A 25,449-nucleotide genomic window follows, 5' to 3' on the forward strand; every position below is an offset into this window, starting at 1 on the left:
ACGCTTGTGTGCATTTGCAAGCACAACACCACCTGTGTGTGTGTGTGTGTGTGTGTGTGTGTGTGTGTGTATGTATGTATGTGTGTATGTATGTATACACATACATACGTTCACCAATTTGACATACCTACACTGGATATATAGGTGAATGTAGATGTAAATGAATAACGTTTGACTACGATCACTGCCTGCTGTGGACCAGATGCTCAATGTGGGTTCGTTCATTCACTCACTCATCATGTCAGGTCAACAATCATTGGTGACCGGTGCAACCCTCTGACAGTGCAGCGCAAGACAGGAACGCTGTAAGGGATCCCACACAAACCAATACTGCCCATCTGAATACAACTTTGAGCAATAGGAGTAATGTTATGCAACCACCTCTAGCAACACACACCTGCGTTATACAAATCAAAACACATTAGAACCACATGTACGATGCAGAGAAGCACACACCGGAATCCTTCACGACTCGAATACTGCAGCACACTAAGGTACAGGGTTTCAAACCGACAGCAGAAACACACCGAGCGCTAGGATTGAGAGACTAAGAGAAGATATACTTTATTAGTCTACGCAAGATGGACATTTGTCTTCTGCTTTAATCCAACCCTTGATATTCATACACAAACACACATTAGATTGGAGAGGCTGGAGCAGGAGGGCAGCCACAGTGCATCGACCAACGAGCAATTATGGGGGTTAAGTTACTTGCTCAAGGGAACATTGGCAGTAGGTGGCACCTGAGATATTGATGCATTTGTAAGCGTGAGCATTTCCCCTCTTTGACTAGAGCGAGCGTTTTCCCTCTTTGACTAGAGCGAGCGTTTCCCCTCTTTGACTAGAGCGAGCGTTTCCCCTCTTTGACTAGAGCGAGCGTTTCCCCTCTTTGACGAGAGCGAGCGTTTCTGCAGCTCAACTGAGCAAGGGCGCCACCGGTGACAGAAATGCCACGTTTTAAGCAGCCTCTCCCTGCAGTGGATGATTTAAAAAGGTCAGTTGTCATGGAGACACCTCTGTCCGTGTCGGGGTGTGTGTGTGTGTGTGTGTGTGTGAGCCTCGCTCTTCTTCTCATCATCATGAAGGATAGACATTATCGGTTTACCTTTCCATCTCCCATCTGTGATGCAAACTAGTAAAAACAACCTAGACTTTCCCCTTTCCAATAAATGGAAAAGGTATATAATGTGGGTGGGTGGACACCTTCAAACCTATTTTAATACCACAACCTTTGGGTGTTGACATTTGAGCTGTACCCGATGAAAACAGAATAACTTAGTATTCATAGGGCAATGTATAGGAGAGGCAGATACAACAAAACAAACAGGTTTCAGAGTGGTACAGTAAGCAATGCACATGTACAGTTGAAGTCGGAAGTTTACATACACTTAGGTTGGAGTCATTAAAACTTGTTTTTCAACCACTCCACAAATGACTTGTTAACAAACTATAGTTTTGACAAGTCGGTTAGGACATCTACTTTGTGCATGACACAAGACATTTTCTCAACAATTGTCTACAGACATATTTTTTCACTTATAATTCACCGCATCACAATTCCAGTGGGTCAGAAGTTTACATACACTAAGTTGACTGTACCTTTAAACAGCTTGGAAAATTCCAGAAAATGGTGTCATGGCTTTAGAAGCTTCTGATAGGATAACTGACATCATTTGAGTCAATTGTATTTCAAGGCCTACCTTCAAACTCAGTGCCTCTTTGCTTGACATCATGGGAAAATCAAAATAAATCAGCCAAGACCTCAGAAAAATTATTGTAGACCACAAGTCTGGTTTATCCTTGGGAGCAATTTCCAAACGCCTGAAGGTACCACGTTCATCTGTACAAACAAAAGTACGTAAGTATAAACACCATGGGACCACGCAGCCGTCATTCCGCTCACGAAGGAGACACGTTCTCTCTCCTAGAGATGAACGTACTTTGTTGCGAAAAGGGCAAATCAATCCCAGAACAACAGCAAAGGACCTTGCAAAGATGCTGGAGGAAACAGGTACAAACGTATTATATCCACAGTCAAACAAGTCCTATATCAACATAACCTGAAAGGAAGAAGCCACTGCTCCAAAACCGCCATAAAAAAAGACAGACTGGGGCCTCCCGGGTGGCGCAGTGGTTAAGGACGCTGTACTGCAGCGCCAGCTGTGCCATCGGAGTCCTGGGTTCGCGCCCAGGCTCTGTCGTAACCGGCCGCGACCGGGAGGTCCGTGGGGCGACGCACAATTGGCCTAGCGTCGCTCGGGTTAGGGAGGGCTTGGTCGGTAGGGGTGTCCTTGTCTCATCGCGCACCAGCGACTCCTGTGGCGGGCTGGGCACAGTGTACGCAGTGTACGCTAGTGGCCAGGTGCACGGTGTTTCCTTCGGCGCATTGGTGCGGCTGGCTTCCGGGTTGGAAGCCAGCCGCACCAATGCGCCGAAGGAAACACCGTGCACCTGGCCACTAGCGTACACTGCGTACACAAAAAAAGGCAGACTACGGTTTGCAACTGCACATGGGGACTGTACTTTTTGGAGAAATGTCCTCTGGTCTCTGGTCTGATGAAACAAAAATAGAACTGCTTGCCCATTATGTTTGGAGGAAAAAGGGGGAGGCTTGCAAGCCAAAGAACACCATCCCAACCGTGAAGCACGGGGGTGGCAGCATCATGTTGTGGGGGTGCTTTGCTGCAGGAGTGCACTTCACAAAATAGATTATGTGATTATAGATTATGTGGATATTTTGAAGCAACATCTCAAGACATCATAACTAAGGTTAAAGCTTGGTCACAAATGGGTCTTCCAAATGGACAATGACCCCAAGCATACCGCCAAAGTCGTGACAAAATGGCTTAAGGACAACAAAGTCAAGGTATTGGAGTGGCCATCACAAAGCCCTGACCTCAATCCCAAAGAACATTTGTGGGCAGAACTGAAAAAGCGTGTGCTAGCAAGGAGGCCTACATACCTGACTCAGTTACACCAGCTCTGTCAGGAGGAATGGGCCACAATTCACCCAACTTTTTTTGGGAAGATTGTGGAAGGCAACCTGAAACGTTTGACCCTAGTTAAACAATTTAAAGGCAATGCTACCAAATACTAATGAGTGAGTGTATGTAAACTTCTGACACAGTGGGAATGTGATGAAAGAAATAAAAGCTGAAATAAATAAATCTCTCTACTATTATTCTGACATTTCCCATTCTTAAAATAAAGTGGTGTTCTGAACTGACCTAAAACAGTGCATTTTTACTAGGATTAAATGTCAGGAATTGTGGAAAAAGTACTTGGCTAATGTGTATGTAAACTTCCGACTTCAACTGTAAGTGTCCACTAACTTTTGTGAAATAATTAACTTAACTCAAAAGTTCCATCCAATCAAAGTACAGTTCAATTAAGGTCCCTACCAATCACAATTTAGTTCCAATTAACGTTGCAACCAATCATAGCTTATCTGCTCCCCGAGTGCACTCTGATAAATCACTAACAATGCATCCCCGGACGGGACACAGATGCAGGCAGAAGGCAGTAATCGTGTTTAGATGTATAGATGGAGCCTATGGCTGCATATTTGCTCAGTTAGACGTATGGCTCTAATAATGGTCAGAGACTTAAAAGGCCATTTCATAATTACAGACTCACCTTCAGTGGATTAGTCACGTAGAGGGATGGGAGGGGGAGAGGGGGGGCAGGGACTAGAGATGGGACATGTATCATTTGTTAAAGCTAGGTTTAATAAATGCACTACTACACTGCGATAGACCACAAAGCATGTAGTGTGGGCAGAGCACACAGACACACAGACAGATGGCCCTTCCCGCTACAGAGTGATCCATCAATTCAAATCAGCCCAACATGGTGACTTTCAACTTGAATCAACAACAGTGAGATGAGGGAGAGCGGGGCTGGGTAGAGAGAGAGCGATACGAACTACAACAAAGCAGGGTTCCGTGTTGGCAGGGGAAAAGGGAAGGCTACATGTTTTCAAAGTCTAACTGCAGAAGGGGACAAAACTAAATAACGGGCACTGCCAGTTGCCCAGCGGGCCAGAAGCTAGCCAGTGTTTGCCGCATCTAACGGGGCTTCAGCGTGGGTGGATATCCCCCCATCTCCAACAGAAACTAAACCAGGCATCAGTGGAGCAAAACATGCACACACACCACAACACAAACACACCACAACACGCACACACACACACATCACAACACGCACATACACATCACAACATGCACACACACATCACAACACGCACACACACACACACACATCACAACACGCACACACACACACACATCACAACACACATCACAACACGCGCACACACACACACCACAACACGCACACACACACACCACAACACGCACACACACACACCACAACACGCACACACACACACCACAACACGCACACACAACACGCACGCACGCACCAAACGCTTGAAACAGCTGAGACAAAATTTGTTAGAAGCTGTGTGTGCGCAGGGCTACTAAGTGGTGTGTGTGTGTGTGTGCGCGCGCTGGAAGCGTTCCCAGACCTGTGTATGAGTAGAGCTGCCAGGGAAAGATGTTAAGAGCCGGGGGACAGCCAGAGGAGGATGGAGAGATGGAGACAGAGACCACAGTGGGGAGATGGAGAGAGGCTCCCTCCAAACATCCATTTATCCCCCTCTCCTAAATGAGCATGTTCTCCTCTGGCTGTTGATACACACACTCTAGTCTATTCAGAGGGCCTGAGGATTACTGGAGCTATCCCTCTTTCTATGTCACACACATGCACATGTGTAATCCTCAGGTGCATGTGTCTACGCGTTAGTGTTTCTTTGCGCACACACACACGCACACACAGCGGTTTTAGCCAGATTAAAGCCGGAGGCGGAGCCCCTCTTAAAGACCATCCTACTAATGAAATATGTCAAGGCCTATAAAGAAGCATGGGCCATTTAAAGAATCATGCACGGGGACCACGTCAAATACGGCCCCGTCAGCAAACTGGACTCAGTGCAGCCTGTCAATACGCATTAGCGTCCACATCAGTTAGAGGCTGATGTAGAAAATGAATATTTATTTATCATAGCCCATAAGGGTGATTGTGACTACCGATCAGAAATGGCCTTTGAGGGAAATCATATGGGTAAAAATAGGTTTGAGTGTATGGGGGGGGGGGCTGAGTGTGGTACTTTACTGTGGGGGTGGGACTTGTAGAGTCGTCGTTATGCGGCAACAGTTTATGCTGTGGTAGATTTAAGGTGTGTGTGTTTCTGTGTGTGTGTGTGTGTCTGCGGGGGGCGTGCGTACAAGCCTTTCATTCAATCCCTGCACCCTCTTTCTCACTTAAGTGAAAGAAGACAAATTAAGAACATCCCGGTCTAATGCAATCTAGGGCTGTCGGAGCAAAGAGGTAGCTTGACAAATCACTTCCTGCTGCTTGCAGCTGAGTAAGGAGAACATATAAATCAGGTTCAGTGACACAAAGCACCTCCCCGCTGAAGTTTGTTCGTTCCAGGGGGAAGTCCCCCCCCCCCCAAGTACAGATCTAGGATCAGCTTCCCCTTCCCTCAATCCTTTCCTTAACCATTAGAGGAGTTAGAGGAGTCCTGAACAGGTCGTAATGTGTTGTGCAAGTCAGTGTAACAGCACACTTAAAATTATTATTATTTTCCATACATTTTTTTCAATGTTTACCCACCTTCTTTGTTTGAGAAGGTGTGTGTTTGTGTGTGTCTGAAGAGTGTGGGTGTGTTGTGTGTTGGGGATACAGATAGAGGGAAGAGAACGTTTCTTCACCTGGCCTCTGCTCTGCCAGGGATCTCATGTTGCTCTCATCAGCCACTGAAACACAGAAAACACACACAGTGAATATTGGAACACCATAAGGGTAGCCTTTGTCTGTTTTCTCTGAGCAGAGATGGAGAAAGAGAGAGAGAGGGAGCAAGACACGGACAGAAGAGCGAGAGGGAAAGAGATATGGTATAGGAGAGAGAGGGTGGGTGGGGAGGGCAAGAACAGGGTACTCTCCCCCCCCCCTATTTCCCTACCTTCCCCCCTCTCTCTCGCCCGCATCAGTCTTTCCCTCTCTCTAATCCACACCAACAGGATTGAGGAGGCAGGCAGGGAGCGGCATCAGCTGCCAGAGGGGCACTGCGCCACAGGACACAATAATAGGTTTTCATTACGTCGCAATTTCTCTGAAATAATCCCTTTTCATATTTTATGAGGTCAACTTTCTCCCGGCAGAGAAACGAGAGAGCAGAAGAAAAATTAAAAAGAGAGGGAGAGAAAATGCAGCTGTGACGGAGGGGACAATGGATTAGACTGGCTGTTATATTTGCTGGCTTCATGCGTTGCATTTTCCCTCAAATACAGTAGCCACAAAAAGGTTGTGGTGGCGGATGTGTGTGTGTGTGTGTGTGTGTGTGAGCTGTGTGGCTCGAAGCTAAAAATAATGTGCATATGAATCTGCTTCTATTGTTACAGAGACGGAGAGCAGCATCAACAATCTCTCACCCACACACACACACACACCCACACACAGAGATAAATAGATGTTCTGCAGCTGGGACAGGAATTTGCTGCTGGTGTTGGTGAGATCATTATGACTACAGCTCAGCGAACCGCATTGTTTCTTCTCCACGTGTGTGCGTTCATATACATGACTCAACTATTGTCAGATCAGGTCATGTCGTCAGGGGGAAAAACTCCTGGGTCTGAATTCAAAACGGGTCTCAGAGTAGATGTGCTGACTTAGTTCCCACCTTATATTGCTTATGATTTCAAAAGCCAAGCTGATCCTAGATCAGCACTCCTACTCTGAAAGGCTTTATAAATACGGGTCCAGGTGCAGCCATTAAGACAGACTTGAGAGTGAGCGGGTAGGACCACAGTCTTGGCTAAGCCCATTTAACCAACGTCGGATACCTCTGAAACGCTAAACAAGTCATGTGTGCGTCCTAAATGCCACCCTATTCCCTACACAAATAAATCGCTTTGTAGCATGAGGCAGCTTGATGTATAAGTACACGCCCTGGTCAAAAAGTTCCTGAATAAGGAATAGGGTGCCATTTGAGATGCAAGCCCGTGTTTTGCTTGTGCACCGCACCCTACAGTCCCCGTAGGAAAACATTTGCTAAGCACCAGAGCTTATATTGCTTATTACTTTCTGCTTAGTGCAAAAATAAACCCTCAGACTTGACTCACCCTGGCTTAACCCCCGTTTGGAAATGGGAAACTACCCCCTATTAAAGTGGATGATCCCTACAAATGTGACACACAGCACAGGGTCACAGTGTCATACAGTCCCCATGCCTCTGGTAATGCTCCCCCACCCTCAGATAACAACCTCGGGGGGGGGGGGGGGGGGAGTAGGAGAAAGGTGAAGTGAGGGAGAAATATGGAGAGAGAGAGCGAAAAGGAGAAAGAAGGACGGAAATGGAGTGAAAGAGAACAAGGAGGAAAGAGAGAGATTACCAAAAAAGAGAAAGACAAGAGAAGCAGCGAGTAGGATGCGGGGGGTCTCTTCCTAACAAAAGCCAATCAATGTGCAGTAGCGGCGTGCGACTAGTTTAGAAGGGGGAAACCAATCCACAGCCCTAATGAACTGGGATTGGAAACCAGCGACAGGCAAAAAATAATTAACAGAGTAAGATATACCTCACTCTGAAACAGAGGAGAGGGAGAAAGGGAGGGAGACGGGTGGGGGATTGAGAAAAGAGAGAGATGGGGGAAGAATGAGAGAAGGGAGCGAAAAGAAAACCAGAGAGAGAGGCTGGCAGGGTCACCCAGGTGCTAATATGAGGAAATAAGCTGTTTAGAGCAATATCATTTCAGGGAACAAGTTGGGTATGAGTGTGGACACATATGCACGCACACAGAGCAGTGCTAGACTGACTAGACAGTCTCGTTCAGGAACCGTTGACTTGAAAAGGTCAGGCCTCCCAAGTGGCGCAGCGGTCTAAGGCACTGCGTCGCCGTGCTTGAGGGGTCACTACAGATCCGGGTTTGATCCCAGGCTGTGTCACAACTGGCCGTGACAGGGAGTCCCATAGGGCGGCGCACAATTGGCCCAGCGTCGCCCGGGATAGGGGAGGGTTTGGCAAGGGGGTTGCTTTACTTGGCTCATCGCGCTCTAGCGACTCCTTGTGGCATGCCGGGCGCCTGCAGGCTGACTTCGGTGTGTTTCTTCCAACACATTGGTGCAGCTGCCTTCCAGGTTAAACGGGCGGGTGTTAAGGAGCGCAGTTTGGCGGGTTATGTTTCGAAGGACGAACAACTCGACCTTCGCCTCTCTCTCTCTCTCTCTCTCTCGAGCCCGTTGGGAAATTACAGCGATGAGACAAGATCAGAAATTAAATTGGGAGAGAAATACACAAAAAATATATATAAACTCAACACCTGCACAGGATCGGTACATCACACCTGCGGGACAGGTACAGGATGGCAACAACTATTGGCCGAGTTACACCAGGAATGCACAATCCCTCCATCAGTGCTCAGACTGTCCGCAATAGGCTGAGAGAGGCTGGACTGAGGTCTTGTAGGCCTATTGTAAGGCAGGTCCTCACCACACATCACTGGCAACAATATCACCTGTGGGCACAAACCCACCGTTGCTGGACCAGACAGGACTAGCAAAAAGTACTCTCCACTGGCGAGTCACTGTTTTGTCTCACCAGGGGTGATGGTCGGATTCACGTTTATCGTCGAAGGAATGAGCATTACACTGAGGCTTGTCCTCTGGAGCGGGATCGATTTGAAGGGTCCGTCATGGTCTGGGACGGTTTTTTGCTGAGTTAATATACAGTGCCTTGCGAAAGTATTCGGCCCCCTTGAACTTTGCGACCTTTTGCCACATTTCAGGCCTTCCATTTCAATATTATCGCTTGCACAGTGCTCCTTGGGATATTTAAAGCTTGGGAAATCTTGTTGTATCCAAATCCGGCTTTAAACTTCTTCACAACAGTATCTCGGACCTGCCTGGTGTGTTCCTTGTTCTTCATGATGCTCTCTGCGCTTTTAACGGACCTCTGAGACTATCACAGTGCAGGTGCATTTATACGGAGACTTGATTACACACAGGTGGATTGTATTTATCATCATTAGTCATTTAGGTCAACATTGGATCATTCAGAGATCCTCACTGAACTTCTGGAGGGAGTTTGCTGCACTGAAAGTAAAGGGGCTGAATAATTTTGCACGCCCAATTTTTCAGTTTTTGATTTGTTAAAAAAGTTTGAAATATCCAATAAATGTCGTTCCACTTCATGATTGTGTCCCACTTGTTGTTGATACTTCACAAAAAAATACAGTTTTATATCTTTATGTTTGAAGCCTGAAATGTGGCAAAAGGTCGCAAAGTTCAAGGGGGCCGACTACTTTCGGGCCGACTACTATATATATATATATATATATATATATATATATTTTTTTTTTAAATTGGCAAACCCTTCATGGTCGTGTGTGTGTTAACATAGCATTAGGAAACCATTCCAATGGGCCCATGTGATAATAATGTTGAATCTGTGCTTGAAATTCAATACTTCACTAGGGAACTTACAGATGTTGCATGCACGGTGGACAGTGGAAGGGTCATGTCAACCTCTATTATTTCATACAGAGGTAGTCCATGTAACTTATGTGATTTGTTAAGTTGAATACATATACTTATTATGAATTCTTCTTATTAAAAAAATATAGAACATTTAGATGGTTTGGGATGAGGACTGCAGAGTGAAGGAAAAGCAGCCAACAACTGCTCAGCATATGTAGGTACTACTTTAAGACTGAAGCTGGTTGAGAGAATGCCAAGAGTGTGAAAAGCTGTTATCAAGGCAAAGTGGCTACTTTGAAGAACCCTTTTTTGGTTACTACATGATTCCATGTGTTATTTCATAGTTTTGAGGTCTTCACTAAAATAGTAAAATAAAGAAAAACCCTTGAATGAGTAGGTGTGTCCAAACTTTTGACTGGTACTGTATATCAAATCAAATTGTATTTCCAATAAAATAAAATTATATTTGACACACAACAGGTGTAGTAGACCTGACAGTGAAATGCTTACTTACAAGCCCTTAACCAACAGAAAATAAACACAACATGTAACAATTTCATAGATTTTACTGAGTGAGTGTTCATATGAGGAAATCAGTCATTTGAAATAAATTCAATAGTCCCTAATCTATGGATTTCAAGACTGGGAAGACATATGCATTTGTTGATCTCAGACACCTTAAAAAAAAAAATATATATATATAGGCCTCAGGATCTCGGCACGGTATTTTTGTGCATTCAAACTGCCATCGATAAAATGCAGTTGTGCTCCTTGTCTGTAGGTTTTGCTTGCCCATAGCATAACCCCACCGCTACTATCGGGAACGCTGTTCACAACATTGACGTCAGCAAACCGCTCACCCACACGCCATTCACATGGTCTAGGGTAGTGAGGCCGGTTGGACATACTGACAAATTCTCTAAAATGATGTTGTAGGTGGCTTATGGTAGAGAAATTAACATTACATTCTCTGGCAATAGCTCTGGTGGACATTCCTGCAGTCAGCGTGCCAACTGCACACTCCCTCAAAACTTGAGACATCTTTAGCATTGTGTTTTGTGACAAAACCGCACATTTTATAGTGGTCTCTTACTGTTCCCAGCACAAGGTGGACCTGTGTAATGATCGAGCTGTTTAATCAGATTGTTAGTATGCCACACCTGTCAGGTGGATGGATTATCTTGGCAAATGAGAAATGTTCACTAACCGGGATGTAAACACATTTGTGCACAAAATTTGAAAGAAGTTATTTTTTTCTGGGTATGGATAATTTCTGGGATCTTTAATTTCAGCTCATGAAACTAATACTTTACATGTTAAGTTAATATTTTGTTCAGTGTATATGTTTATACAGTAAAATGTGTATAAAATGTGTAGAAATCTAAGGGGTGTGAATACTTATGCAAGGCACTGTATGAAACGTTGGTAAACTTGAAATTATAGTTTGAACACTTGAAACAGATCATGAAAGCAATATCTACCATACTGAAATTCAATACACAACTATTTTTTGAAATGTGATTTTTAAACTGAATGCAATACTCATTCCAGTCAGTTTCAAATCAGAAAATACAATATTGAATTTATGAATGAAATTATTCAATTTGTGCATTACCAATAAAAAAAATATATATATATAAATTCAAATTCACATTTTTAATACCAATTAAAAACTATGGAATTCAAATACAATCTCTGTTGGCACTGAAATCCCTCCATATTGGACTGTGTTCGCGTGCAACACTGTGTGCTCGTCCAACACTGTGTGCATGTGTGAACTCACCCAGGTCCATGCTCTTAGAGTTCCTTGTCTGAGGGTTGTCAGTCTGCCCGGGTTGTTGTGCCGTCTGTGTGTCCGGGTGAAGGTGACCCTCAGGAATCGTGGGGGCCTTGTTCCACTCGCTGAGAAAATTAAATATACAAAGTTATAATCAACACTGCTAACATTGTAGCCTGTGCTTTTGTTATGTCCTATTTTAATGTTTAACTCGTTTATAGGGTATTTTATGTAAATATACTTGGTGTTGTTTATTTTCCAGCAGTGTTGGCAAGGATGGTCATGCTACTAGCATTAGAGCAATACCATTGTAGCGGTTTCCATAGACTGCCAGTCATTGAGCCAACGACAGTCCATTTAAAAGCACGTCTTGGCAAAAATTATTATACAACATCTACAAAATATTTTTTGTCCCGGTGGCAAACATATAGCAGCAGTGGGCCACCTAAATGAATATAGGGGAAACATATTTCCAAGCATGTATACTAATCTTACACATGTTCCAATGTATTAGATCATTCCCCCCCCCCAACATCGGACACCACCTAACTTCGGAACACACTAGCAGTTAGAGGATTGTAATCACCTCTAGCACAACATTTAAATGAAATTTAAACAACCTTTATTTAACTAGGCAAGTCAGTTAAGAACAAATTCTTATTTACAAAGATAGCCTTTCGGTTACTGGCCCAACGCTCTAACCACTAGGCTACCTGCCGCCCTTTTTTCCTCTAACTTTCTCACTCAACATTATTCATAACTCATTATCCATAATGATAGTGAAATAGCTTTGTAAAAAACAAATGCGTCCTTGGCTGACAACAAATGTGACTTTTGAGTGCGTTTACAACATTCCCCATGAATACAAATTTACTGGTATAATAACTCTAAATATGATCCCGAATATCAGCGTTCAACAACATAAGCTAAATACGCTGACTACTCCAAACATTAGGAACACCTTCCTAATATTGAGTTGCGCACGCACCCCTTTAAGGAATGCGTCCCAAATGGCAATCTATCCCCCATGTAGTGCACTACTTTTGACCTGGTCTGGAATTCAAAACGGGGCCACAGTGTAATTACCTCCGGTGAGGATGTGTTGTGTATTGAAGTTTAGCGTTCATCTCCTCCATGCAGCCAGGCGAAGGCGGCGAGGGGAAATCCTCCTCCATTTCCTCCTCTTCCTCGTAATGGGCGTGGCCACCATTCGTGGGAGGAGCTGGATTGGGAGAGGATGGGGACAAACAGCACAGGCAGACACACATCAATCAGAAATTCCACCAGTGACGAGCGCCTTTAATAGAGTAGGACGGAGTGTTTCATCTAAGGTCAGTTTTGAGGCTATCGCCCTAAAGACTACAGTTAGGATTGAGGGCGGTTAAGCTGAACCTAGATCAGAGCTGACAGGCAACTTCTACTCCAATACTACCGTGTCAAGCACACATGAAATCTCAGACACACGAAGAAGGTCTGTGCCATGTAAATGCAGGATCACGTGGCCAAAGTGATAGTCCAGTTATAGAGAAAATATATCTTCCTCTGGCTAGAACTAAAGCAGTCGTCTTTCCTTCCTGAAGGGCCACTGAGACAGGAGGCATTGGATGTGTCCCAAATGGTACCCTATTTCCTATATAGTGCAATACTTCTGGTATACAGCCATTGCGTTGGAAGCTGTGTCAATGCTAGCTGTCTGTAAGACTGCCTGCCTAGGACAGTGATGCAGTGACACACACACTCAATCATCTGACAGAGGCAAACGGTATTGAGGGATGGATTTCCAACTGCGTGCGCACCCACACACACACACACACAACTCTGTACGCCACATGAAACATGTACAGAACACATACAAACACAGCACACAAACACCCCCCTAAGTCAGTTAGAGTAGGAGAGTGACAAGCCACAGCGATATATGTCGAAAGTGTGTCAAATTGAGCAGTACGTGAATATCAGTGGATAAAAGTTAAGCCCGTATAATGTTGTGAGCATTTCCACGAGGTACGACTGACTACACACGACAATACCTCGCACACTGCCACAGCAAAAAGTCACTTCTGTATTTCCATTTCCAAAGTGCTTCCTCTGAAAGCACAGGCTTCGTGTGGGCTCCCTGCACTCTCCGGGGAGGTAAAGAAAAAAAGCCAAATAATACATGTAAAACAGTTTGCAGTCCTCACTTCTGCTGCTCGCACAATAGTCCGTATGCAAATCCGGCCCACTTAGAAGCCATTTCATCAGCGTAATGATTCCAAGGTCAGAACTTTGCACATGAAAGCGAGGGAGATACGTACAGGGAAAAACATGGCTAATGAGCCCCCCCCCCCTCTATAAATAGGCGCAGATGAAGTTAAGTATAAAAGGGAAATGGAATGGTACATTTGCAAACAGCAGGCATAATGTTTGTAGTATGTGGTTGGTCATGAGGAGATGTGGTGGTTCAAAGCTGTGATGATATAAATACACAGACACACACACACAGTCAAAAGTTTGGTCACACCTGCTCATTGCAGGGTTTTTCTTCATTTGTACTATTTTCTACATTGTAGAATAATAGTGAAGAGATCAAAAACTATGAAACAACACATATGGAATCATGTAGTGACAAAAGAAAGTGTTAAACAAATCAAAATATATTTTGCCAAGAGTGTGTGCAAAGCTGTCATCAAGGCAAAGGGTGGCTACTTTGAAGAATCTCAAATAGAAAATCCCACAAGTTGGATTGGCTTGATGGGCACTTCTGATGTAACATACGGTCAAGCTGCTCCTACAACATCTGAATAGGGTTGAGATCCGGTGACTGTGCTGGCCACTCCATTATAGACAGAATACCAGCTGACTGCTTTCTCACTAAATAGTTATTGCATAGTTTGGAGCTGTGTTTTTGGTCATTGTCCTGTTGGAGGAAATTGTCTCGAATTAAGTGCCGTCGACAGGGTATGGCATAGCGTTGCAAAATGGAGTGATAGCCTGCCTTCCGTCACAATCCTTTTTACCCTGTACAAATCTCCCACTTTACCAACACCAAAGCATCCCCAGACCATCACATTGCCTCCACTATGCTTGACAGATGGCGTCAAGCAGCCCTCCAGCATATTTTCATTTTTTCTAAGTCTCACGAATGTTCTTCTTTGTGGTCCGAACACCTCAAACTTAGATTAGTCTGTCCATTACACTTTTTTCCAATCTTCCTCTGTTCAGTGTATGTATTCTTTTGCCCATCTTAATCTTTTCTTTTTATTGGCCAGTCTGAGGTAAGACTTTTTCTTTGCAACTCTGCCTAGAAGGCCAGCATCTCGGAGACGCCTCTTCATTGTTGATGTTGAAACTGGTGTTCTGCAGGTACGATTTAATGAAGCTACCAGCTGTGAGGCGTCTTTTTCTCAAACTAGACACTAATAGACTTGTTCTCTTGCTCAGTTGTGCACCGGTGCCTCCCACTCTTTCTATTCTGGTTAGAGCCAGTTTGCACCGTTCTGTGAAGGGTTGGAAACCCATATTGGTCTACACGGACAAGTTCTGGCCTGGTTTAGATCTTATCTGTCAGAAAGATATCAGTTTGTCTCTGTGGATGGTTTGTTTTTTGACAAATCAACTGTACATTTTGGTGTTCCTCAAGGTTCCGTTTTAGGACCACTATTGTTTTCACTATATATATTTGACCTCTTTGGGATGTCATTCGAAAACATCATGTTAACTTTCACTGCTATGCGGATGACACACAGCTCTACATTTCAATGAAACATGGTGAAGCCCCAAAATTGCCCTCACTGGAAGCCTGTGTTTCAGACATAAGAAAGTGGATGGCTGCAAACTTTCTACTTTTAAACTTGGACAAAACAGAGATGCTTGTTCTAGGTCCCAAGAAACAAAGAGATCTTCTGTTGAATCTGACAATTAATCTTGATAGTTGTACAGTTGTCTCAAATAAAACTGTGAAGGACCTCGGCGTTACTCTGGACCCTGATCTCTCTTTTGACAAACATATCAAGACAAGACATATCAAGACAGCTTTTTTCCATCTACGTAACATTGCAACAATCAGAAATTTTCTGTCCAAAAATTATGCAGAAAAATTCATCCATGCTTTTGTTACTTCTAGGTTAGACTACTGCAATGCTCTACTTTCCGGCTACCCGGATAAAACACTAAATAAACTTCAGTTAGTGCTAAATACGTCTGCTAGAATCCTGACTAGAACCCAAAAAATGTATCATATTACTCCAGTGCTAGCCTCCCTACACTGGCTTCCTGTTAAGGCAAGGGCTGATTTCAAGGTTTTACTGCTAACCTACAAAGCATTGGTCCTGCCGTACATACCTACACGTACGCTACGGTCACAAGACACAGGCCTCCTAATTGTCACTAGAATTTCTAAGCAAGCAGATGGAGGCAGGGCTTTCTCCTATAGAGCTCCATTTTCATGGAATGGTCTGACTACCCATGTGAGAGACGCAGACTCGGTCTCAACCTTTAAGTCTTTACTGAAGACTCATCTCTTCAGTGGGTCATATGATTGAGTTTAGCGTGGCCGGTTCCCCTCTCTCCACTGGGATTCTCTGCCTCTAACCCTATTACTGGGGCTGAGTCACTGGCTTATTGGTGCTCTTCTATGCCGTCCCTAGGAGGGGTGCGTCACTTGAGTGGGTTGAGTCACTGACGTGGTCTTCCTGTCTGGGTTGGCGCCCCCCCTTGGGCTGTGCCGTGGCGGAGATCTTTATGGGCTATACTCGGCCTGGTCTCAGGGTGGTAAGTTGATGGTTGAAGATATACCTCTAGTGGTGTGGGGGCTGTGCTTTGGCAAAGTGGGTGGGGTTATTTCCTGCCTGTTTGGCCCTGTCCGGGGGTATATTCGATGGGGCCACAGTGTCTCAGCCTCCAGTATTTATGCTGCAGTAGTTTATGTGTCGGGGGGCTAGGGTCAATCTGTTATATCTGGAGTATTTCTCCCGTCTTATCTGGTGTGCTGTGTGAATTTAAGTTCACTCACTCACTCACTCTCTTTCGGAGGACCCGAGCCCTAGGACCATGCCTCAGGACTACCTGGCATGATGACTCCTTGCTGTCCCCAGTCCACCTGGCCGTGCTGCTGCTCCAGTTTAAACTGTTCTGCATGCTGCTATGGAACCCTGACCTGTTCATCGTACGTGCTACCTGTCCCAGACCTGCTGTTTTCAACTCTCTAGAGACAGCAGGAATATTAGAGGTGCTGACCTGTTGCACCCTCGACACGCTACTGTGATTATTATTATTTGACCATGCTGGTCATTTTTGAACTTTTGAACATCTTGGCCATGTTCTGTTATAATCTCCACCGGCACAGCCAGAAGAGGACTGGCCACCCCTCATAGCCTGGTTCCTCTCTAGGGTTTTTCCTAGGTTTTGGCCTTTCTATTGAGTTTTTCCTAGCCACCATGCTTCTACACCTGCATTGCTTGCTGTTTGGGGTTTTAGGCTGGGTTTCTGTACAGCACTTTGAGATATCAGCTGATGTACGAAGGGCTATATAAATACATTTGAAGGGAGTAGTACACAGCGTTGTACGAGATTTTCAGTTTCTTGGCTATTGCTCGCATGGACTAGCCTTAATTTCTCAGAACAAGAATAGACTGACGAGTTTCAGAATAAAGTTATTTGTTTCTGGCCATTTTGAGCCTGTAATCGAACCCACAAATGCTGATGCGCCATAGACTCAACTAGTCTAAAGAAGGCCAGTTTTATTGCTTCTTTAATGAGGACAACAGTTTTCAGCTGCGCTAACGTATATGCAAAAAGGTTTTCTAATGATTTATTAGCCTTTTAAAATTATAAACTTGGATTAGCTAACACAACGTGCCATTGGAACACAAGAGTGATGGTTGCTTATAATGGGCCTCTGTACGCCTATTTAGATATTCAATTTTAAAAATCTGCCGTTTCCAGCTACAATAGTCATTTACAACAATAACAATGTCTACACTGTATTTCAGAACAATTTTATGTTAAATGGACATAAAATGTGCTTTTCTTAAAAAAACAAGGATATTTCTAAGTGATCCCAAACTTTTGAATGGTAGTGTATATATAATGTACACACAACACACACATACATACACAACAAAACACGGAATCTCTGTGCATTCAAATTGCCATTGATACAATGCAAGTGTGTTCGTTGTCCATAGTTTATGCCTGCCCATAACCCCACTGCCACTATGGGGCAACTTGTTCAAAGTTTAAATCAGCAAACCGCTCGCCCACATGATGCCATACACGTGGTCTGGTGTTGTGAGGCCGGTTGGACTTACTGCCAAATTCTCTAAAACGACGGAGGGGGCTTATGCCAATTACAATCTCCTTCAAAACTTGATCCATATGTAGGACTTTTGACAAAACTGCACATTTTAGAGTGGCCTAAGGCCTAAGGTGCACCTGTGCAATGATCAAGCTGTTTAATCAGATTCTTGATATGCCACACCTGCCAGGTGGATGGATTATCTTGGCTAAGGAGAAATGCTCACTAACATGCCTGTAAACAAATTTGTGCACAAAATGTAAAAAAAAATTGTGGGTATGGAACATTTCAGCTCATGAATCATGGGACCAACACTTTACACGTTGTGTTTATATTTTTGTTCAGTGTATATAACAGTTGTGATTAAGACGCTGTACAATGTTTGTTTTTTTAAAAAGCAAGTGTGAATGTTTGTTTGTGTGTGTGTGTGTGTGTGTGTGTACTATATTCATCTGTGTGTGTGTAAGTCAAGCACCACTATGAGTGTGTCCATTTCTTCTCTAGTTCAGGCCCTACTGTGTCCTCGCACCTCTAAAGCTGGAGTAGATGTTGTTGGGGACCATGTGCGGCTGGCTGGGCGGCTTGGGGCTGGGGCCGTTGCTGTGGTGGTGGGACACCAGGGCTGCAGCTTGAGCCGGAGTTCCGGAGGGGCCGTCTAGGACATGGTGGCTAGCCGCCTCTTGGCTCTCCTGTCACAGCCAGGGGGAGAGGAGCAGAGGTCAGTGAATTGCATTAGGGCCTAGAGTTTATTCCTGATCACTTGATTTGGAATGACCCAGAGTTTTTCCTACATTGGATGCACATCAAATGTGTTTTTAGGTTTTCATGTGAGAGGTGCATGTAAAATATGTGAAGGATGACACTGGTCATTAAATCATTGAGTGAGAAAAATATATATACGTGCTCCTTAATTGAAAAGTTATGGGGAAAATAAGTGCATAGTATAGATGCCCATATGTTGTGTTGAAGTGTACTTACGATCATAGAATATCTTTGAGTATCAGAGCACTATATCTATGACTACAGCCGGAGACACAGTAGCCGACTAACCCACTAACGTTCTATTTCCGTTCGAGCCATAGTGGGCTAGCGTCAGAGAAGCTTGAAAACCGAGACCCTCAACACGCCAGTGAATAAGAATGTGCCACTCTTCCATTGACTTCAGCCTGAATCTTCCTCATGCACATGGGAGACCTCAGGAAGTAATCAAATCACTTATTGAGTCGATCGATTTTCAAGCTTATCTGGCAATAGCATGCACTGGCTCGCATGTTTATAGTATCAGCGTCAACAACGGCTATTGCACAGTATCAACGCACTATACACAAACTCGACCTAATGCACTGTGCACAAACTCTACCTAATTCATATTGAAATCATAACAGACAGCTTCCCATTGGCTGACATTGTGTTTTGAGTGTGCTTCATCAGTAAGAGGACAGTATCACCACTGAGACTCGCTGATTGGTTGAGGGTTGGAAATGGAGTAATTACGTTAATCCCTCATGCTGACGACAGGCATGTTATCGGACAGTCTCCACCGCCACAGAGGAGCAGATGGAGAAGCAGATAGAGGCGGCATCCCAAATGGCACCCTATTGGCCTCGGTCAAAAGTAGTGCACTACGTAGGGAATAGGATGCCATTTGGGATGCAACCAGACAGATAGAGAGGGCTGGTGGCAGAGTGAGACGTACTGTAGATAAAAGATGAAAGCCTCTCCTTTGAGAGCAATGGTGTGGTGGGATCTACAGCCGTCACACACACACACACACACACACAGATAAATGGATAGACACAAAATCACCCACACCCTGTCTCTCTCCAACTCTGTGGGTGTGTGGCTATGGGCTTTGCATCATTGTCACATTATACGTAATGAGCAATAGTGGCGTAATGCGTTCACAGTCTCTATGTGCTAACTCCTTTCATTAAGCCATTATCCTCATATCAAAGGGGATTTTCAATTGTGTGCGTTCGGTAGCACAGTGTGTGAGTTCGGCTTTTGGGGAGGGGTGTCCGTTGTGCTTTTGTTCCTGCGTGCAGTCACACACACGTTCCCAATGGTATCATTAGCGGCAACCACGGCTCTTTACATGTATTACTGTCACACACATCTTCGTCTGTCAGAATGGCTCAACACCCACCCAACCCACACACACAGTACCGCTCCATCCATCCACCCATCTGTCTCATGGGTTTTTGACAGCCAGGCAGAGCCATCAAAGCAGCCAGAGAGGAGCTCACTTCCTAATCCACAGAACAATAAGAACCTGCTGGTCAACACAATGAGGATATGAGAAACACCCCTCTGAGTTGGTAGGGTTAGAGAGAGAGGTGGGGGTCCTGGAGCTACCCTCAACGCTTTGGGCTTTCATCTTGGGGTCTCATTGTCTGATAAGATTAGACCTAGTGTGAGTGTGTGTGTGTGTATGTGTGTGTGTGTGGATTGCTGAGTGAACATAGGCTGAGGCCTACGGCGATATGCAGTGAGAACTGCACTGGCAGTTATACAATTTTTCTACAGGCTCTGAGGGAGCACCCACACACACACTTTTCCATGGCAATTTCTTAAGACTGCACCACTGCCCTTTCCTCAGGCCTGACATCCAGAAGGGCTGTGGCCAAAGAGACTGACAGGAGGACACAAAAGGGGAGGGTCATTGGTCACACCCATTTAATCCCATAACCCCTTGCTGTCTCATCTCATTCTCCACCCTGTCCCTCCATTATACCCTACCATCAGACATTAACACCGCAATAGTTCATTTTTTTCTAGTCTTTCTTCCTTCACCAATAGCTACCCCGTCACGGTTCACACTGCTTCTGAGTGGCTGTTGTGATAACCCAAGATGCAGCTGTCCACTAGGGCAGGGATTCACAATGTTTTCACTCGGGGGGGGCCTCCCCTCCCAGCATTGGGGAACACCCCGCGCCACCTGTGCGCACGTGACACGTCTACGTCTATGGGCACAAGCACTGTGATTGACAGAAACTGTTCACACCCCTCTTGTTGGCGGAGATAATTTTGCAGGTTTAATGTTTATTTCCTGCAATTCTACACATTTTGTCATGGGGTGCAAAGAAATTGTCTAACGTGTATTACAACTAGCTGATTAGCTGTTGTCTCACCTACTGTTTTAGCTAGCTCTCCCAATTCAACACCTGTGATTACTGTATGCCTCGCTGTATGTCTTTCTCAAATGTCAATATGCCTTGTATACTGTTGTGCAGGTTAGTTATCATTGTTTTAGTTTACAATGGAGCCCCTAGTTCCACTCTTTATACCCCTGTTACCTCCTTTGTCCCACCCCCCACACATGCGGTGACCTCACCCATTACAACCAGCATGTCCAGAGATACAACCTCTCTCATCATCACCCAGTGCCTGGGCTTACCTCCGCTGTACCCGCACCCCACCATACCCCTGTTTGCGCATTATGCCCTGAATATATTCTACCATGCCCAGAAACCTGCTCCTCTTATTCTCTGTCCCCAACGCCCTAGGCGACCAGTTTTGATAGCCTTCAGCCGCACCCTCATACTACTCCTTCTCTGTTCCGCGGGTGATGTGGAGGTAAACCCAGGCCCTGCATGTCCCCAGGCACCCTCATTTGTTGACTTCTGTGATCGAAAAAGCCTTGGTTTCATGCATGTCAACATCAGAAGCCTCCTCCCTAAGTTTGTCTTACTCACTGCTCTAGCACACTCTGCTAACCCTGATGTCCTTGCCGTGTCTGAATCCTGGCTCAGGAAGGCCACCAAAAATTCTGAGATTTCCATACCCAACTATAACATCTTCCGTCAAGATAGAACTGCCAAAGGAGGAGGAGTTGCAGTCTACTGCAGAGATAGCCTGCAAAGTAATGTCATACTTTCCAGGTCCATACCCAAACAGTTCGAACTACTAATTTTGAAAATTACTCTCGCCAGAAATAAGTCTCTCACTGTTGCCGCCTGCTACCGACCCCCCTCAGCTCCCAGCTGTGCCCTGGACACCATTTGTGAATTGATCGCCCCCCATCTAGCTTCAGAGTTTGTTCTGTTAGGTGACCTAAACTGGGATATGCTTAACACCCCGGCAGTCCTACAATCTAAGCTAGATGCCCTCAATCTCACTCAAATCATCAAGGAACCCACCAGGTACAACCCTAACTCTGTAAACAAGGGCACCCTCATTGACGTCATCCTGACCAACTGGCCCTCCAAATACACCTCCGCTGTCTTCAACCAGGATCTCAGCGATCACTGCCTCATTGCCTGTATCCGCTATGGAGCCGCAGTCAAACGACCACCCCTCATCACTGTCAAACGCTCCCTAAAACACTTCTGTGAGCAGGCCTTTCTAATCGACCTGGCCCGGGTATCCTGGAAGGACATTGACCTCATCCCGTCAGTTGAGGATGCCTGGTCTTTCTTTAAAAGTAACTTCCTCACCATTTTAGATAAGCATGCTCCGTTCAAAAAATGCAGAACTAAGAACAGATATAGCCCCTGGTTCACTCCAGACCTGACTGCCCTCGACCAGCACAAAAACATCCTGTGGCGGACTGCACTAACATCGAACAGTCCCCGCGATATGCAACTGTTCAGGGAAGTCAGGAACCAATACACACAGTCAGTCAGGAAAGCTAAAGCCAACTTCTTCAGGCAGAAGTTTGCATCCTGTAGCTCCAACTCCAAAAAGTTCTGGGACACTGTGAAGTCCATGGAGAACAAGAGCACCTCCTCCCAGCTGCCCACTGCACTGAGGCTAGGTAACACGGTCACCACCGATAAATCCATGATTATCGAAAACTTCAACAAGCATTTCTCAACGGCTGGCCATGCCTTCCGCCTGGCTACTCCAACCTCGTCAAACAGCTCCCCCCCCCCCGCAGCTACTCGCCCAAGCCTCTCCAGGTTCTCCTTTACCCAAATCCAGATAGCAGATGTTCTGAAAGAGCTGCAAAACCTGGACCCGTACAAATCAGCTGGGCTTGACAATCTGGACCCTCTATTCCTGAAACTATCCGCCGCCATTGTCGCAACCCCTATTACCAGCCTGTTCAACCTCTCTTTCATATCGTCTGAGATCCCCAAGGATTGGAAAGCTGCCGCAGTCATCCCCCTCTTCAAAGGGGGCGACACCCTGGACCCAAACTGTTACAGACCAATATCCATCCTGCCCTGCCTATCTAAGGTCTTCGAAAGCCAAGTCAACAAACAGATCACTGACCATCTTGAATCCCACCGTACCTTCTCCGCTGTGCAATCTGGTTTCCGAGCCGGTCACGGGTGTACCTCAGCCACGCTCAAGGTACTAAACGATATCATAACCGCCATCGATAAAAGACAGTACTGTGCAGCCGTCTTCATAGACCTTGCCAAGGCTTTCGACTCTGTCAATCACCGTATTCTTATCGGCAGACTCAGTAGCCTCGGTTTTTCGGATGACTGCCTTGCCTGGTTCACCAATTACTTTGCAGACAGAGTTCAGTGTGTCAAATCGGAGGGCATGCTGTCCGGTCCTCTGGCAGTCTCTATGGGGGTGCCACAGGGTTCAATTCTCGGGCCGACTCTTTTCTCTGTATATATCAATGATGTTTCTCATGCTGCGGGCGATTCCCTGATCCACCTCTACGCAGACGACACCATTCTATATACTTCCGGCCCGTCCTTGGACACTGTGCTATCTAACCTCCAAACGAGCTTCAATGCCATACAGCACTCCTTCCGTGGCCTCCAACTGCTCTTAAACGCTAGTAAAACCAAATGCATGCTTTTCAACCGTTCGCTGCCTGCACCCGCACGCCTGACCAGCATCACCACCCTGGATGGTTCCGACCTTGAATATGTGGACATCTATAAGTACCTAGGTGTCTGGCTAGACTCTAAACTCTCCTTCCAGACCCATATCAAACATCTCCAATCGAAAATCAAATCAAGAGTCGGCTTTCTATTCCGCAACAAAGCCTCCTTCACTCACGCCGCCAAACTTACCCTAGTAAAACTGACTATCCTACCGATCCTCGACTTCGGCGATGTCATCTACAAAATTGCTTCCAACACTCTACTCAGCAAACTGGATGCAGTTTATCACAGTGCCATCCGTTTTGTCACTAAAGCACCTTATACCACCCACCACTGCGACTTGTATGCTCTAGTCGGCTGGCCCTCGCTACATATTCGTCGCCAGACCCACTGGCTCCAGGTCATCTACAAGTCCATGCTAGGTAAAGCTCCGCCTTATCTCAGTTCACTGGTTACGATGGCAACACCCATCCGTAGCACGCGCTCCAGCAGGTGTATCTCACTGATCATCCCTAAAGCCAACACCTCATTTGGCCGCCTTTCGTTCCAGTTCTCTGCTGCCTGTGATTGGAACGAATTGCAAAAATCGCTGAAGTTGGAGACTTTTATCTCCCTCACCAACTTCAAACATCTGCTATCTGAGCAGCTAACCGATCGCTGCAGCTGTACATAGTCTATTGGTAAATAGCCCACCCATTTTCACCTACCTCATCACCATACTGTTTTTATTTATTTATTTTTCTGCTCTTTTGCACACCAATATCTCTATCTCTACCTTTACATAACCATCTGATCATTTATCACGCCAGTGTTAATCTGCATAATTGTAATTATTTGCCTACCTTCTCATGCCTTTTGCACACAATGTATATATAGACTCCCCTTTTTTCTACTGTGTTATTGACTTGTTAATTGTTTACTCCATGTGTAACTCTGTGTTGTCTGTTCACACTGCTATGCCTTATCTTGGCCAGGTCGCAGTTGCAAATGAGAACTTGTTCTCAACTAGCCTACCTGGTTAAATAAAGGTGAAATAAAAAAAAAATAAAAAAATAAATCTATCTAAAAAAAACAGAACTTTTTTAAAGTGCCATGGGCTAGTTGATCTTGGCATTTCTGACACAGTTGAAGTGGGAAGTTTACATACACCTGAGCCAAATACATTTAAACTCAGTTTCTCACAATTCCTGACATTTAATCCCAGTAAAATGTCCCGGTCTTAAGTCAGTTAGGATCACCACTTTATTTTAAGAATGTGAAATGTCAGAATAATAGTAGAGAGAATTTTATTTCAGCTTTTATTTCTTGCATCACATTTCCATTGGGTCAAAAGTTTTCATACACTCAATTAGTATTTGGTAGCATTGCCTTTAAATTGCTTAACTTGGGTCAAACGTTTCAGGTAGCCTTCCACAAGCTTCCCACAATAAGTTGGATGAATTTTGGCCCATTCCTCCTGACAGAGCTGGTGTAACTGAGTCAGGTTTGTAGGCCTCCTTGCTCGCACACACTTTTTCAGTTCTACCCATACATTTTCTATGTGATTGATGTCAGGGCTTTGTGATGGCCACTCTAATACCTTGACTTTATTGTCCTTAAGCCACAACTTTGGAAGTATTGGGGTCCTTGTCCATTCGGAAGACCCAAGCTTTAACTTCCTGACTGATGTCTTGAGATGTTGCTTCAGTATATCCACATAATTTTCCCTTCCTCATGATTCCATCTATTTTGTGAAGTGCACCAGTCCCTCCTGCAGCAAAGCACCCCCACAACATGATGCTGCCACCCCTGTGCTTCACGGTTGGGATGGTGTGCTTTGGCTTGCAAGCCTCCCCCTTTTTCCTCCAAACATAACAATGGTCATTATGGCTAAACAGTTCTATTTTTGTTTCATCAGACCAGAGGACATTTCTCCAAAAAGTACAATCTTTGTCCCCATGTGCAGTTGCAAACCATAGTCTGGATTTTTTATGGCGGTTTTGGAGCTGAGCAGCTTTTCAGGTTATGTCAATATAGGACTCGTTTTACTGTGGATATAATACTTTTGTACCTGTTTCCTCCAGCAT

The 25,449-nt window shown here is 45.1% G+C and overlaps 1 protein-coding gene across 4 annotated transcripts in view; it reads right to left on the bottom strand.

Moving 5' to 3' along the window:
- The window catches only part of pard3ba (par-3 family cell polarity regulator beta a), a 184,761-nt gene that overhangs the window by 60,679 nt on the left and 98,633 nt on the right, over positions 1-25,449 (bottom strand). For all 4 annotated transcript variants that reach the window (XM_036983066.2, XM_036983071.2, XM_036983070.2 and 1 more), the window contains 4 exons: positions 18,121-18,280; positions 12,401-12,536; positions 11,321-11,439; positions 5,778-5,822 (listed from right to left, as the gene is read on the bottom strand). In XM_036983066.2, the coding sequence (XP_036838961.2) occupies positions 5,778-5,822; positions 11,321-11,439; positions 12,401-12,536; positions 18,121-18,280 (460 nt within the window). The remainder of the gene's footprint in view (positions 1-5,777; positions 5,823-11,320; positions 11,440-12,400; positions 12,537-18,120; positions 18,281-25,449) is intronic.

Source organism: Oncorhynchus mykiss, chromosome 7, assembly GCF_057628025.1.
Source record: "Oncorhynchus mykiss isolate SJ-2025 chromosome 7, ASM5762802v1, whole genome shotgun sequence".
In the NCBI taxonomy this organism is placed as follows: Eukaryota; Metazoa; Chordata; class Actinopteri; order Salmoniformes; family Salmonidae; genus Oncorhynchus; species Oncorhynchus mykiss.